Source organism: Antechinus flavipes, chromosome 5 (assembly GCF_016432865.1).
Source record: "Antechinus flavipes isolate AdamAnt ecotype Samford, QLD, Australia chromosome 5, AdamAnt_v2, whole genome shotgun sequence".
NCBI lineage: Eukaryota > Metazoa > Chordata > Mammalia > Dasyuromorphia > Dasyuridae > Antechinus > Antechinus flavipes.
In genome coordinates this window covers 269,151,585-269,167,648 of record NC_067402.1, presented here as the reverse complement: position 1 = coordinate 269,167,648, position 16,064 = coordinate 269,151,585, and the positions used below count along the sequence as shown (strand labels likewise).

The 16,064-nt window shown below is 39.5% G+C and overlaps 1 protein-coding gene across 2 annotated transcripts in view; it reads left to right on the top strand.

Annotated features, from left to right (window-relative positions):
- NTN4 (netrin 4) overlaps nt 1-15,783 on the top strand; it is a 145,674-nt gene extending 129,891 nt beyond the window's left edge. Inside the window, exons 7-10 of one of the 2 annotated variants that reach the window (XM_052000987.1) lie at nt 1,393-1,505; nt 6,797-6,865; nt 9,688-9,858; nt 14,290-15,783. In XM_052000987.1, coding sequence (XP_051856947.1) covers nt 1,393-1,505; nt 6,797-6,865; nt 9,688-9,858; nt 14,290-14,426 — 490 coding nt within the window. In that variant the 3' untranslated portion in view covers nt 14,427-15,783. Of the gene's footprint in view, nt 1-1,389; nt 1,506-6,796; nt 6,866-9,687; nt 9,859-14,289 lie in introns of both variants that reach the window. The other variant, XM_052000986.1, reaches the window with a different exon arrangement.
- The last annotated feature ends 281 nt before the right edge of the window (nt 15,784-16,064 follow it).

Genomic DNA, 16,064 nt, shown 5'->3' with positions numbered 1-16,064 from the left:
CTGAGGGGATGCTTTCTCCCAAGGGCTGAGGGGATGCTTTCTCCCAGGGGCTGAGGGGATGCTTTCTCCCAAGGGCTGAGGATGCTTTCTCCCAGGGGCTGAGGGGATGCTTTCTCCCAAGGGCTGAGGGGATGCTTTCTCCTTTCTCCCAAGGGCTGAGGGGATGCTTTCAAAAATGGTTCACATTCAGAACAGTGTGGTGCCCTCACAAGAGGGCTGTAGGTAGGATCCAGACACCTGGGCTATAATCCGTCTTTCTCCATCCCCATTCCCCGCCCCACCATAACTTTAACAGCTCAGAACCTCCAGAGTTGTTACAAGGATCAAATGAGAAAATAAGCTCCATACAAGGTGAGCTCTGAGTGTTACAGTGGATTCATTTAATTTTAACACAGCTCACCCTGGCCCTCAATGCCTGCCTCAAGGCCAGATGAGTTAGTGTTTACGGATTCCCTTTTCCTTCCTAGCACCTTAAAGGGGAATTTGAGATGCCTCAGCTCTCTGCAAATGACTCCAGTCTCCACTTATGATGTTCCCTCAGTTTTGGAGATGCTCTGTCCCCTAGTTCCATTTAGCCACTAATACTGAGATTAGCTTTAACATAGAAATATCTACTTCAAAAGATACAATCACAAATATACAAACTTACTCACCCCCAACACCTGGGAGACATCATCCTCATCCCTTTGCAACACCTCTGCTTCTGGGAAAGGGAAGAGGATTAGCTCAGTTCCCAGAGAGCCCAGGCCCAGTTCTAAGTTCTGGATCCCCTAGGGCTCAAGCTCCACATATCCTGGCTTCTCCAGACTCCAGGACAGGGTTGGCTGGCTGACTGAACTCCTGGTCCCTTGGGAGTCACCCCCAGCACCGAAACTACAGAGAACAGAAACAAACAGAATCTCCAGGCCCATTTCTCAGAGCCTCTTCCCACTTCAGTTCATGGCCTCCTTCCCGCTCTGGACACAGCAGTTAAAAATTACCAAAAAGAGAGTAGCAGAAAGCATGTGGTGGAAAAGAGAGCCCTGGTGAGACAGTTTTAGAGACCAAGGCAGTCATCTCACTCACCTGGTGTAATAACTTCCTGATCAAGGGATAGGAACAGTATCTTAAGTCACCTTGGAATCGGTCGGATACAGATTTCCAAAGTGTTTGGACCTATTCACAATGGCTTGATAGGCTCCACAGCTCCCCACAGCTTTGAATTTTTCCATCTTTGCCAATATAGGTAGCATATGAGGGTTCATTTTAAATTTACATTTCTCTGATTCCTGATTTTAAACACTTTTTCAGATAATTGTCCATCATTTGTGCTGCTTGTTTCAAAAACTGCCTGTTGGTGTTCTTTGACCAATGTGACATATTCTTATTCATAGTTTGACTTTATTATAGCAGCACAGACATTGACTGGTACCATGAACTTCCAGACTTCCATCCCGTGTTTAACCAGAGTGAACCAGCCTGGGAATGGGAAGATGAACAAGGATTCTCAGCTCTCCGACATTCAGGTAAGAGGAAAGACGATCGGTTCTCTTCTTTCCTGGTTCAGTCCTAAGCAAGAGTAATCTTTAATACCCAAGAGTAAAACTTTGCTTGCAGGGGATGAGAAAACAGCATAATGGGTGGTACTGTTTAGTTCTGATGTGATGAGAAAGAACTTACAAGCGTGTAGCTCTTGAGGGACATGAGTTTGGACAAAAAAGGCTTATGTAGCAAGGGTTTTAATACACAAAGGGAAGAATAGTGGAAGAAAAAAATGTTAAATTATATCAAAGTTCAGAAAAGAAAAAATATCAGTGATTACTACCAAATGCTAATTTGACTTCTGTAATTTAACTGAAATTATTTACCGCTCACTTAATGAGCACTTGAAGCATTCTTGCATAATTTTAATATCACGCCATTCACAATTCTCTGACTCTGCTACAGTCTGCTCGGGAAGATCTCTGAGGATCAGACTTGTACGCTTATGTGCCATTCAGTGAGCCAATTATGCGTGTTACTAGGGAGCTGGCATCCGACCAATTAGGCATGTAACAAAGTGCTGGCACCAGAGCCACTCCAGACCCCACTATCCACATTAACAGCTGTGCTGTCTGTGATGTCCCCGAAGACTATCTGGAATTCATCTGGGTGAGCTCCAGCTCAGAGCAGTTATTGTTCGGTTTCCTGCTAAACAGCCGTCTTCCTCCGGGGGAGAGCAGCTCCCATGGGCACCCCTTCCAGCGAGGAGCGGTGCCCCGAGTCCTGAGCACGCAGGCGCTGCCGACACAGTGAGATCTGGGTTCAAACAGCTGTACGTATCTGCCCCCGTATTGATGGAGTCACCGTCCCAGGAACTTGGGGCCTATACCAACGGACAGCCTTCCTTCCTACAACTTCTTGTGCGGTAGAGAGCACCGGCTGAAATTTTTCATTTCCTGAACAACAAAATTGGCTTGGACTAATATTACAGTAGTGTAAACAGTCCTATTTCTTTAACTTTCTAATAACCCAGTATAGCAAAGCTGCAGGTTTTTTCCCTCTTCCAGATTTAATTTTTGAAAATACACAGCTAAGTGGAGACCTCACTAGCAAAACTTTATCCTATTTTTTAGGATTTTAATTTTAATTATTTTATATAAATATATGTATATATATAATTAATTTAATTTTAATATTCAGCCACCATAATTTCTGAAATTCTTATTCCAAAGCCTCTGCCTGGCATTGGGGTGACCCCGGGTTCCCAAAGGCTCTGCCAAGAGTGAAGCTGGGCCTAGATGGGTCATTACCAGATAGATCACAGGAAAAAGAAAAAAAATGTTTAGATAAGACAATTCTCAAGCCATCTAACCAATCAAGGGAAAGGAGGTTACAAATCTCATCCCCAGGGTGAAATCCTCTTGGTACAGTCAATAGAACAGTCACAACTGGGTGACTCTGAACAAGTCACTTTAGCTCGGTTTTCTTATCTGTAAAATGAGATAATAATAATAATAGCACTTCTGAACAAATCACTTCACCTCAATTTTCTTATCTGTAAAATGAGATAATACTAGCCCTTATCTCACTGGGTTGGTTTGAGGATCAGATGAAATCATTTAGGTAGAGAACTCCATAAACCTTAAGTTGCTTTGTAAACATTAGCTATTATTGGGAGATATGTTTTCCTCCCTCCTCAAAATACAAAAACCCTATGATATTGTGATAAGGGAGCGGGAGACCTGGCTTCTGGGCTCCATCACAGACTAACCATAGGCAAGAAGTATCTTTGGGCTTGAATTTCATCATCTCAAATAGGAGACCTCCTCACACTCCAAAATGCTAACAGTTCTAAGTGCTGTTGTTCAGGGCTTCTGAAAAAGGCGTAGGAGGAAGCAGCCAAAGCGGTGCCAGGGTGTTTATAGACCTGGACCTAAAGAGAAGAGCATCTCCTCTGGAGTACCTTACAGGGGCCTGCCAGGGTCTCTGGCGGATGCGTCAGCCGGGCTTTGTGGAGGCCTCCGAAGGCCCCCCTGGAATACCTGGCTCTCTCTCCCACTGTTTGGTCCTGTAGAGTCAGCTTTAATTTCCCCACTTTTAGGAGGAGAACCTGAAGGTGCCCCCCAGTGGGATGCCCATGGATCCTGTTGACATTGAGCTGCAGTTGCATTAAAATTCATAATAATTGCCCATTTTTACCATATGCTTTTAAGGTTTACAGGGTGCTTTGTGTACATTGTCTCATCTGGTTCACACCACCCTGGGAAGCAGACAGCCCTGTTATCCCCATTTCATAGATGAAAACAAATGAGGCAAGCAGAAGTTAAGTCACTTGCTCCTGGTCCCATAGCTGGGAAGCATCACAGGCCAAACCAATGGCTCTCTTGTTCTTTCCATGACCCTCTTGTGCCTCTCCCTGCTCAGGCTAATTATCAGAAAACTATTAGGACTTTAGAGTCGGAGGAAACTTGGAATTTCTGGTCCAGACCCCTTTCAGACAGTAAAACTCAGGAACGTCGCAGAACTTCCCCACTAGCCTGTGGGAGAGCTTAGAAGCCCAGGCTCCTGTCCTGCATCCTATCATTATCTCATGGCTTCTCTGTCTTGCTGAGCAAGTGGGGGGGATGCATAGGGAATAAACCTTTGATTCCACTGGTCAGGAGAACCGACGCCGATTAGCCACAGGGCTTCAGTTTATAGTCTTAGAAAAGGGAGAGATTGGGACTCATCCAGAATTTTTGTGGTTTTTCGGCCATATCAGCCCCTACCAAAACAACCATTTTCTGTAAAGTTGTATGGTCATGGTTACAAGTTGATGCTTTTAAGCTGGACAGAAATTTGGGTTCTCCCTATCCTGAGCATTAAGACTAGTGTGTTTTTAGACTTTATATCAGATTCTCTGAACTCTTTGCTATTCTAAAATAACCCCATCAGCCATTGTTTAAAAGGATTTCCCAGCCAACGTGGTTTTAAATACATGGGTTAAATATTACTGGTAAGTTTTCTCTCAAAAAAGACAAAAAATTTCCCTCATCACATGTGTCACAGAAAAGCTGTATAAATCAAATAATGTGTGTAAATTATGAAACTCAGTCTTTAGCATTTTCTGTCCAATTTCTCACACTTATCATATTTCCCCTCTATGATTTTATAAATCTGTCCAAACTAAATTATTTTTCTGCTAGTATGTTAATATAGTTAACTCTTACTTCATTATTCTTCCTGTTAACAATGCCCTTCATTCCTCTACAATCTAGTTGGCTTCCTGCCTGAAAAAGGAGGAGGTTAGGGCTGGACAAAATATGCAAACATGTGCAAAGTTAAATAACATCAAAGAGGTTCAGACCCTAATTGCTCTCAAATCCTTTTTAGCTTGGCACTGAGAAAACTGATAACCCATTGTATTGTAAATACCAAGCCAATTCCATTCATAAGAAAATGTCCTTTTCTCTCCTTACAATCTCCAGCTCTTCCCAGTTTATCAGCTTATTTCTGGATTCATCTCTCCCTTATTCCTTCAACCTAGAATCCAGCATTACAGCCAACCATCTTCTACCCAAGACCCTAGATTTCCTTTTCTCCCTTAAACTTGTGATTTCCCTGCTTTACCAACTCCAGTAATAGATAAATCCCACCGTTTTCTTTGCTTCTGTTTCTAGAATAACTAAGGAAAGTCACAGAACCCAAGCAGATTGGCTGCACTCCAAATTCATGCTATTTAACCTCAAATTAGGACATCAGTGCTCACTGGAAATCCTTCTTTTTGTTAATGGTCTCCCTATTACATTCTCTGCAGTAATTGTTGCCTATCTTTGCCACTCTTCTCAAGGCCACAACCCAAAACCAACTCCCTTCATTCTCAAGTAGGTGATCTATTCTCCAACTTAGGAGAAGCAGGTTTTTAAGTTCTATCTTCTCCATCTCACCATTTATCTTTTGCCTTCCCCTTCCCTTTTGGAGAAAGCATCTCCATCTTCCCAAGATAAACTTATCTAATACATCCCTTTCAGGCTCTTGGTATATCACCTATTATCCTGCTTTTCCCTCTTTGTTGCCTTCTTTTCCTCTGCCTACCATGTGGTCATATCTGTCCAGTCCTAAAAATTAAACTAAAAATAAAACTTCTCTCAATCTTAAAGATTTTGGTGAGGGACAGAGAGAGGAAAAAAGGGAAAGGAGGACTAAGTCTCCTAGGACCACCCATTCACCTTTTAGAAAAATGGCCAGGCAAGAAACTGGAAACTGAGTGGATGCCCATCAGTTGGAGAATGGCTGAATAAGTTATGGTATATGAATGTTATTTTTTATTTAAGCTTATTTTTATTGACGTTTTTTATTTTCAAAATATATACAAGAATAATTTTTCAACATTGATCTTTGAAAAATCTTGTATTCCCATTTTTCCTCCTTTTCCTCTTCCCCTTCCCCTAAATGGCATGTAATCCAATATATGTTAAACATAGTTAAAAAAAAATATGTTAAATCCAATACAGGCTTACATATTTATACAATTATCTTGCTGCACAAGAAAAATCAGATCAAAAAGGAAAAAAAGAGAAAGAAAATAAAATTCAAGCAAACCACAACAAAAAGAATAAAAATACTATGTTGTGATCCACACTCAGTTCCCACAGTCCTCTCTCTTTAAGTGCAGATGGCTCTCTTCATCACAAGATCATTGGAACAAGCCTGAATCATTTCATTGTTGAAGAGGGCCACATCCATCAGAATTGATCATCATATACTCTTGTTGCTGTGTGCAATGATCTGTTCTATAAGAAATGACCAGCAGGATGATTTCAGAAGGGCCTGGAGAGACTTACATGAACTAATACTAAGTGAAGTGAGTAGAACCAGGAGAACACTTTATCCGTCTTCAGATATTTGAAGGACTTTAATGAGGAAGAAGGGTTAAACTGGCTCTGCCTGACTTCAGAGAACAGAATCAGGAGCGTGGGTAGGAGTTAACAGAGAAGCCTTAACAATTAGGGCTGCCTGAGAGTGTGCAGAGGTCCTTATCATAATGGTCTTAAAAGCCACTGAATGACCATGTGTGGGTAATATTACAGAGGGAATTTCTGCTATTGGTGAGAAATCTGAAATTCTATGACAGTACCCACACCTTCTCTCTTCACTCCTCTATTGTCAAATTAATTTAGCTCATTTAAATGGTTCTGCAACTCCATTGTTCTCCTATGTGTCTAAATAATTATCATTTGTGTTTGTGGCTATCGATCTCTTAAGCACTCTGAGTTATGTTCCTTGAATTTACTTGTCACTTATTTCCATCTTTACACTGCTAATGAAGATGAATCTTTGTTTTACTTTTTTTTAGGTAAATGTGAATGTAAAGAACAATCATTAGGAAACCCCAAAATCTTCTGTGGGATGAAGTATTCATATGGTGAGTTACAAGAAAAAAAAATGGTTTCTTTGCTCCTGAGAACCATCAATATTCTAGATGAATCTAGAATGAATGAATTCTAAAGAGGCCTTAGAAATGTATATTAAGCCTATCTCAGGCCCTAATAAATATTTGTCTTGTGTGGTACTACCAAAGACCCTGCTACAGGCTAACCCAGTTTTGGACCAATGTAGAGATTGGTACACTCACCAAGAAGAAAATTTTATTGATAGTCTCTGGCAGCACCAAACTCTTATGAAAATGAGATGAGACTTATAAATGAAGGAGGTGGAAAATGTGAAATGAAAGCAAAAGCTTCTGTCATTCAAGCTCAAACACAATTATCAAATACAGATAGTAGGGGGATGTTTAAAACTATATTTCCTTGACATGGAATAAATGCGACCAAAATATGGATTTTTCCATATCCAATGCTTTTATCCTTGATGCTGTTTATAACTATTCCCCAAAGAACTTAATAGTTACAGATTAGTTGCTATGAAATATGAGACCCTAAAAATCAGTTGAACCAGTAAAACTCTTAATCTCCCTGCAATGTAGAAATATATGGTGGCCTGTTCAACATGTATTGGATTACTTGTCATCTAGGAGAGAGGGTGAGGGGAAGAAGGGGAAATTGGAACACAAGGTTTTGCAGAGGTCAGTGGCAAAAAATGATCCTTGTGTATGTTTTGAAAATAAAAAGCTTCAATTAAAAAAATTTTAAATTAAAATTAAAAATAAAACAAATATATGAAAAAAAAAAACTAGCAAAAGTTCAGAGCAGAAGCTGACCTTAGAGCAGGGACTTTTAACCTCTTATGGATCATGAACCCCTCACACAATCTGGGGAAGCCCAAAGACCCCTTCTCAGAATAATGTTTTTAAATGCACAAATAAAGTACACAGGAAGACAAAGGAAATTCGGTTATATTGAAATACAGTTATCAACCTATTAAAAAAGAATTTCATGAACTTCAGATTTAGAATCACCTGCCTTCGAGTCTTTCATTCTAGTTCTCATCTTGCTCTTGTATACTAGTGATTTGTTAAAATGGAGGGTCACAAAGAAGGGAGCACAATATTGACATTTACAAATGCCCTGTACTTAGTGCTTTACCAGTATAGCCTCAGTTGATCCTCACAGCCTTTATGGGAGCCTGTCATTCCTTTTGATATCCAGCAACAGTGGGACCCCTGACTTTGAGTGCACTCAGTCTCTCCTGCAGCCACTTTAAATCACCGTCTCAAGGATCTTGCATCCCAAACCCACTCCCTGCAGCCTACAACCAGAATCATTCTTTCACCGCAATTCCCTGCCCTGCCATGCTGCTAGGTCTCTCAGATCACCAAATCAGCCGTCATCTACCCTGCAGGTCACCTGGGATGTCCTCAAGATTGTCTGCTTCACCTTTGTACCCTCCCCTCACCCACAGAATCCCACAGTCCTGGCTTAGGAACCCTTAGGAGCCACACTCTTGATTACATGTAGCAGCAATTAGGACAGAGGTCTCTGTCCCACGCACAGAGGGACCCCAGAGAGATAGAAAGCACTTCCAGAGAACAGTTCCTCTCATCTCCCTCCCCTTTCCCCCAATCACAGACTCTTTCCAGACTGTGATGCCCAGGGAAGTCATAAAGAATGCCGTCACCTTGAAGAACAGACCTAGGGAGACATTTCTGCATCCATCCTCCCAATATAAGCTGGTCTCCCATCTTTACCGAGGGGACTAGGAGTTGGGCTCGTCACTTTCACTGAGTGACAATATCCTTGATCTCATCACTTTCACTAATTGGCAATATCCTTGATTTCATCATTTTCACTTTCACTGAGTGACAATATCCTTGATCTCATCATTTTCACTTTCACTGAGTGACAATATCCTTGATTTCATCATTTTCACTTTCACTGAGTGACAATATCCTTGATCTCATCATTTTCACTTTCACTGAGTGACAATATCCTTGATCTTATCATTTTCACTTTCACTGAGTGACAATATCCTTGATCTCATCATTTTCACTTTCACTGAGTGACAATATCCTTGATCTTATCATTTTCACTTTCACTGAGTGACAATATCCTTGATCTCATCACTTTCACTAATTGGCAATATCCTTGATTTCATCATTTTCACTTTCACTGAGTGACAATATCCTTGATCTTATCATTTTCACTTTCACTGAGTGACAATATCCTTGATCTTATCCTTTTCACTTTCACTGAGTGACAATATCCTTGATCTCGTCACTTTCACTAAGTGGCAATATCCTTGATCTCCCCAATCTACTCAGACACATTGTGTATGTACAGAGTGTTCTTATGTCATCTCCCCAATCAGAAAGTGTGCTTCTTGAAGGCTTGCTTTTTGTTCTTTTTGTGCCCCCAGCCACTTAGCACAATGCTTGGCTTATGGCAAGCTCTTAATAAATACCTATTAACTGAAGCTAACATTTAGAGCCTATTTATTCATTCAGTCAGTCAACATTTGTTAATTGCCTGCTATGTGCTAGACACCATAGTGGGAACTGGAATACAAAAAAAGGCAAAAAAGAGCCCCTATCCTCAAGGAGCTTATAGCCACTCATGAAAGTAAATACATGACTAGATCCCAAAAGAGAAATATATATATCCTCGTGGTTGTCTTTTTTTTTTTTTTTTTTGATTCTCTGGGGAACATTGATATTTATCCTTTGTACTCCTCCGTAGTTAATATTTATTGCTCCACAAATTTGAACTGTGTATATGATGGTTATTTTTTTTTTGTTGTTTTGTTTTTTTGTTTTTTTGCTTTTCTCCTTTTGGAACTGGGTCAATACAGTGCTAAAAATAAAGATTTTATCAGCTCATGATAAAGGCTCCCATGCTGAAGTCAATGTGAAGATCAAAAAAGTGTTGAAATCCAACAAATTAAAGATTCTACGGGGAAAAAGAACACTCTATCCAGAGTCTTGGACCAACAGGGGATGCACTTGCCCAATCCTTAATCCTGGTGAGTATCTGGTTTTCTTAAAGAAAAAAATTTAGAATACATACTCAGTGTCTACAGATGTGCTCCTCTTAATATAGATGGAAAAAACCCACAGGATTTGAAGTTAATGGATTTAGGATCCGGCTGACAATTGCTAATGCTGTGACCTTGTGGCAGTGGTTTTCTCCTCTATAAAATAGAAATAATGATACTTACAGGGATATAATGAGGAAAACAGTTTGTAAACATTGAAGTATAATTGTGAGATGTCATAATGATTATTATTTTCCAAACCACAACTCTGAATAAGCATCCATCTTGTCTTTGAAATTCTGGGAACAATTCAATCAGTTCACCTTGAATTAATGTTTAAAAAAATTCTCGTTCATACCTTTATGCTCCATAAACCAATACGATATTTTCAAATTTACCAAGTTAGAGCCCTCTGTCATGGAAGGGAGCTCTTCATGTAAAAACTAGGTCTTATGACAGTACCATGGTTAAAGTCTTTTCTCAAAGGAAATCCAAATGTGAAATTCCATCCACAAACTTATATTGAATTAATTTAATTTATTTTCAAGCAAGAAGCATCTGTTTCTTTGGGGGTGGGGAGGAAGATGGGGAACAACCTTCATTCCTTATCTTGTCTTTCATTAAATAATCATTTCAATTTCAAACAAAAAACAGCAGATGCTTTAAAAAAAAAAAGCAGAGGATATTGGTAGAGGAAAATCTGGAGATGTTTCAATTTCCTTATGACTCAGAAAATAAAATTGTACCTAAAAGATGAGGGAGAGCAGGGCATGGAATATTTCCAGGAAAATTCTCTTCATTCCCTTGTTCATGTGAATATCATCTGTTTGGATGCCATTGCTGGGACCAGTTGCTTCCTTTATGTTCCAGTATTGCCAGGTCTTCAAGTTATATTAAACGTCTTCAGACTTATAGCTTTAAAGGAACAAACCAATATCAAATTATAATAATAATTTTAAAAGAATTTTCCCCAAAAATATTGAAGTGAAGAAAATAACTTATGAAATTTCTTTTGAATTTGTTAGTATTGTCCCTATCTTGAAATTTCATCTAAATTCTGTGTATTTCTGCCGATGGAAAGGATCAATTTTACTTTTAAAAATATTATTTAAAATATCTAAAATAATATTTTAAGTGGGAACAAATTTAAATAGATCAGAAAGTAGGATATTAAATATTTAATTCCGGAACCTAAAGATCATTAATTAAATTTGTATTTGCTCAATGGTTTCAGTTTTTGAGGCTCCTGCCAGCAATAATTCTGTTACAATGCCAGGACTTTTTTTTAATGCCCAGATTCTTAGGAAGGCATTAAAAACAAAAGTTCTAACTATCTGAGCCACCCTCCAGGAAGTAGACTGCACTTCCTAATCAGGTTTCTGCCAAACTGACTCAAAAGAATCAACCCAGTTCATCACAATTGGAAACCTAAGAGCAGTTATTCAAAGAATTCTGGAAAACATGTTTACTTGCTTTGAAGAAAAGACTGGAACTGGCCAAAGTAAAGCCAGACAGTCTTTTATTTTACTGTGTTTTCCATTTTTACAACTCAAAAAACTGAGCCAAAAAAAGAGTGATAAGGAAATTCTGAAACTTTCTGTGCCTACATGTCTCCTGAAGTCACCTTGGTCACATTAACAGGAGTTGATGTAAGTAAATGAACAGACTTACACATTCATTCAGTAAGCGTTGACTGTGTATCGGTTGTGTCCATAACACGCCAAGATGGGAACGGGTACTGATTGCTGGTGAATGAAAATTAGATATCAAATTATTTCAAGAAACCTTAGAGACAGGTCATTTGATTACTGGAAATGGAACTGGGAACCAATCTCTTGCCTTCTCACCTATCAAAAGAAATTAATCTCTTCAACTTTCTCATACCCGGTGGTAAATAAGAACTCCCAGGAGCTCTCCTGACCTAAGTAAGAAGAATAGAATGATTTAGTTTTGCTTTCACAGCAATAAGCAGAAAAAAAGAGCTTCTGCTCTGTATAGATCTACTACATTGTTGTTTCCCTTAATAAAATTAAATGATAGTCAGTTTTCGATTGTCACTTCTAATAGTGGCAGAGGGAGTAGAAGTCTGCATCATTTTCATAAAATACTTAGAGATCTGTGATTTCATCACAGTTTGGTATTTATTCGACTAGCATAGACTGCAAACCTTCCATGCCTTAAAGAGTCATCACCTGGTGGTCCTCCATGCCTAGAATGCTGTCCCTCCTCATCTCCGCCTCCAGGCTTCTTCTAAGCCTCAGTCCAAGTTCCACTTTCTGCAAGAGGCCTTTCCCAGTTCTCCTTAGTGCCTTCCCTCCAAGACCACTGCCCTGTCCATATCCTGCTTGTACATGATCGTTGCGTGTTAGATTATGTGCAAGCTTCTTGGCAAGAAGGGCTATTTTTGGCTTCTTTTTTTTCTTTTTTGATATTCCCAGTACTTAGCATAATCCCTGGCTTATGTAGGTGCTAATAAACAGTAATAAACTAAAGTCCAGAGCCTTGTAGAGCCGCTCTGGACTTGGCCAGCGTGTTCTCAGGGAGAAGACACCACATCTAACTTTCCATCGAAATAGGGCCTAAGAGGAGGCAGCTAGATGGCTCAGTGGGTAGAGCGCTGATTCCAGAATCAGGAAGACCCGAGTTCAAATGTAGCCTCAGACCTTTACTAACTGTTTGATCCTGGGAAAGTCACTTAGCTCTGCTTGCTTCAATCCACTGCAGAAGGAAATGGCAAACCACGCCAACATCTTTGCCAAGAAAACCCCATTAGCAGGCTTGAAAGAGTCCTACATGACTGAGGGACTGAGCATCGGGACCTAAGAACCCAAGCTGGGGCTCTAGTCCCGTGCAAAGAGCCCTAGCTCAGAAGGCCTTCGATGGGAGATATAAACAAGCAGCTGTTATCCCCTATCTCCATTGGTAACTGGTTCCAGGGATAAAAAAAAAAGATGGCAGCTAGAAGGAGTTGCCAGAGCTCTCATGGCCCAAGTAAACTTCCCACTATCCAGAGCCAAAACATCCTGGAACATCTGAAGAGCTTGGGGGTCAAGCGGAGATGAGGCTTCTTTGCAGCTGTAAAGGGAAGAGCCAGGGCCAGCAGGCAGATGTGGCTTGCCATTGCTGGGGGAGATGACTCCCCCCTCACCTGAAGTCTTTAATCTGAGTCTGGGCGATCACACCGAGGATGGGGTTTGTGGGGATTCCTTTTAACACACAGGTTTGAGGGTGCAGATGGCAGCGGGGGCTCTTCCCTCTCTAAAAAATGCGGTTATCCTGAGATGAAAGCTGGAAGCACTAAGGGGGGAAACTTCCCCTGACTTTTGAAAAAACATCAAGAACAAAAAGTTTTCCCTCCTTTCATGATGGAGGTGGGGAGACTATGTTGTGTGGAATGTCGTGTATATTGTCAGAGGCTTTTGATGTATTGGTCGGTTTTATTAAACCAGTTTTTATTCCTTTTTTAATCTTTGTTCAGGAGAAGGCTTGCTGGGTGGCTGAGGGGTGGGGAAGGATATATTTGAAAATGAATAAGATGTAAAAACTAAAGGCATTAGACTTTTTAATGTAAATACAAAGAAAAATGATTTAACTTTTGTTTTGACTTCCCTCCAGGAAGTGGACTACTTCCTAACCAGGCTTCTGCCAAGCTAAGTTAGAGTCAACTGAGTTCATCACAGTTGGAAATATAGCAATTATTCAAAAAAAATTATTCAAAAGGCCTTTGTCATGTTTTTGTTTTTCCTCTTTGGCAGATTCATGTGTGTATATTTTGTCTGCCCAATTAGATCTTAAACTTCTTGCAATAGAAACCATATCAGCTCCCTTCTTATCCCTCACAGCACCCAGTGCCAAGCACCCAGTAAATGCTATTGGAATCAGCAGTGAATGAATGACTAGATCTGTAACAGCAATAAGAAAAACAAAAGAGCTTTTTGGTGTTCTGCTGTTTCCACATTCAGAGGCTTTCAAAGGTGCAGACATATTCTAGCCAATTTATTTCTGAGGTATCTGAATCCCTAGCCATAATTGTTGTAAAGTTCACAGCTCTGTGTGTGTGTGTGTGTGTGTGTGTGTGTGTGTGTGTGTACATAAAGTACAAAATACAAGAAAACAAACTAGGGCACCAAAAATGGCATACCTTTTTAAATTTCAGTAAATATTTCTAAGCTATTTTTCTCTGCAAATTCAGTAATTATTCAGGAACAATCACGCTTTCATATACTATTCAGATGCTCTGGTCTATGAATTGAATGGTGAGTTCTGTATCTGCTAAATACGTGGTCCGGATCAGTGGTCTTCCTGGCACCCATCTGATGGGCCTTGCTCCCACTGAGGAGAATGGAGTCGTTGGTCTGTCTTTCTCTTTGAAACAAGGCTTCATGTTGCATACTTCTTTATCTTGTTCTCCACCCTTAGGTTTGGAGTACCTTATCGCAGGACATGAAGATGTAAGAACAGGAAGACTAGTTGTAAATATGAAAAGTTTCGTTCAGCACTGGAAACCAGCTCTTGGAAGAAGAGTCATGGAGATTCTCAAAAGAGATTGCAAGTAACGGCAAAGGTGTGTGGTCCCCAATAGCATTTTTCCTATGCACAAAATGCAAACTTAATGAAAAGGAGACCTCAAAAATGAAACTGGAATGTAAAAAAAAAAAAGTGCCAAAATGCATAGAGAAGTATTGTAATAGGTTTCATCTGATCCCTTTTTTGACAAATGTTTAAGTTATATATGATAACTTCTTTGGGAAAAGTTGATGATTATTTGCATAAAGAGATAGAAAATTAAACAAGGTGTTGATAACTGGCCTCTATGGGACTGATTCTGAAATTTATATATGATGGAGAAGCACTATAATAGCATCATAATATTTTGCAGTTATCCATTAAGACTCTGTGTCTAAGACCTACCAGCATCTAAGATGTTGCTTGCATTTCATGCTATTTAAAGTCATTAGCAGGACTCTAGCTAAGCACCCCAAGGACCTTGTGTCAACAAAGGTATTTCTTAAAAGAGCCTTATTTTGTTCACTGTGTATGAACTCTGGTCTGTAAGGGGTTAAATGGATCCTCTCCACATGTAAATAATCTTTCCTTGTATAAAGCACTTTACTGCCTACCACTTTGTTTGTGGAAGTTTGGAGTTTTTACTGAGAGAAGGGAAAGAAGATGGTGGTGGTGGTGGGGAGGGGGAAACTCCAGGAATTGAAGCGCCCACCCACACCCTCTAAGTATGGAATGAAATTTGACAGTAAAAAAGGCTGTCCACCGACCGCTTGGAGAAATTTTCTGAAGATGCAATCTTTAAAAAGTAAATATGTTTGCACTGAAGTCCCAACTTCAGACCAGTGTTTAGATCCTGCAGATATATGCTGTGATGAAACATTTTTTAAAAAATAAATTAAACAAGAAAAGACTTTAAAATAAGATGATATAATCATCAGTAAAGAAGAACTCTGCCTGGATAAAATGAAACAGAGAAGCCCACTTGTTCAACTGCACAAGCCAGCAATTCAAAAATGATTGTGGATATAGAATTTATTTTATTTCTGTGGTTGATGTTTGTCTCAATGTTAAACTGGTTTTCCTCCATGTCTTTATTTGCAGCATATATGGTCATTATTTCTCTCCATTATTATCACCAATGTATGTGACAGTTCACCAAATTATTACCAATTTTGTCATTATTCATCTTCTGTAATCCTTTTAAACACTACCTACAGCCTCTTCTGTACTTGAGTCTACAAAAATGAACTTCAATGCTGTAAGAATCGCATTATATCACTTCTATACAGAACATATTTTTCTAAGGTCCTGTGGACCTTGCAAAAATATATATACATATATATATATAGTGTGTGGTTAATTTGTTTTTATATTTCATATATGTAATAAAAGACTATGATTTCCTGATCTTCATTTTAAAGTGCTTTAGTTTCACAAGAAATTAGCTCAACCCATTTCCTTCACTGAGAAAACAAAAAAAAAAAATCTACTACTTAGATTTAAAACTGGACAGGTCTTAGAAGAGATCACCTCTTCCAACCTGTTCATTTTCATGATGGGGAAATTGAGGTAAGTCCCAGAGGTTAAAAATGACTGATATATAGTCATACGTAGTAAGTTTCTGTGTTGTTGTTTTCCTGAGATTGAGAGTGGAGGCTGGTTCCAGTGGATTGTATTTCTACAAACAT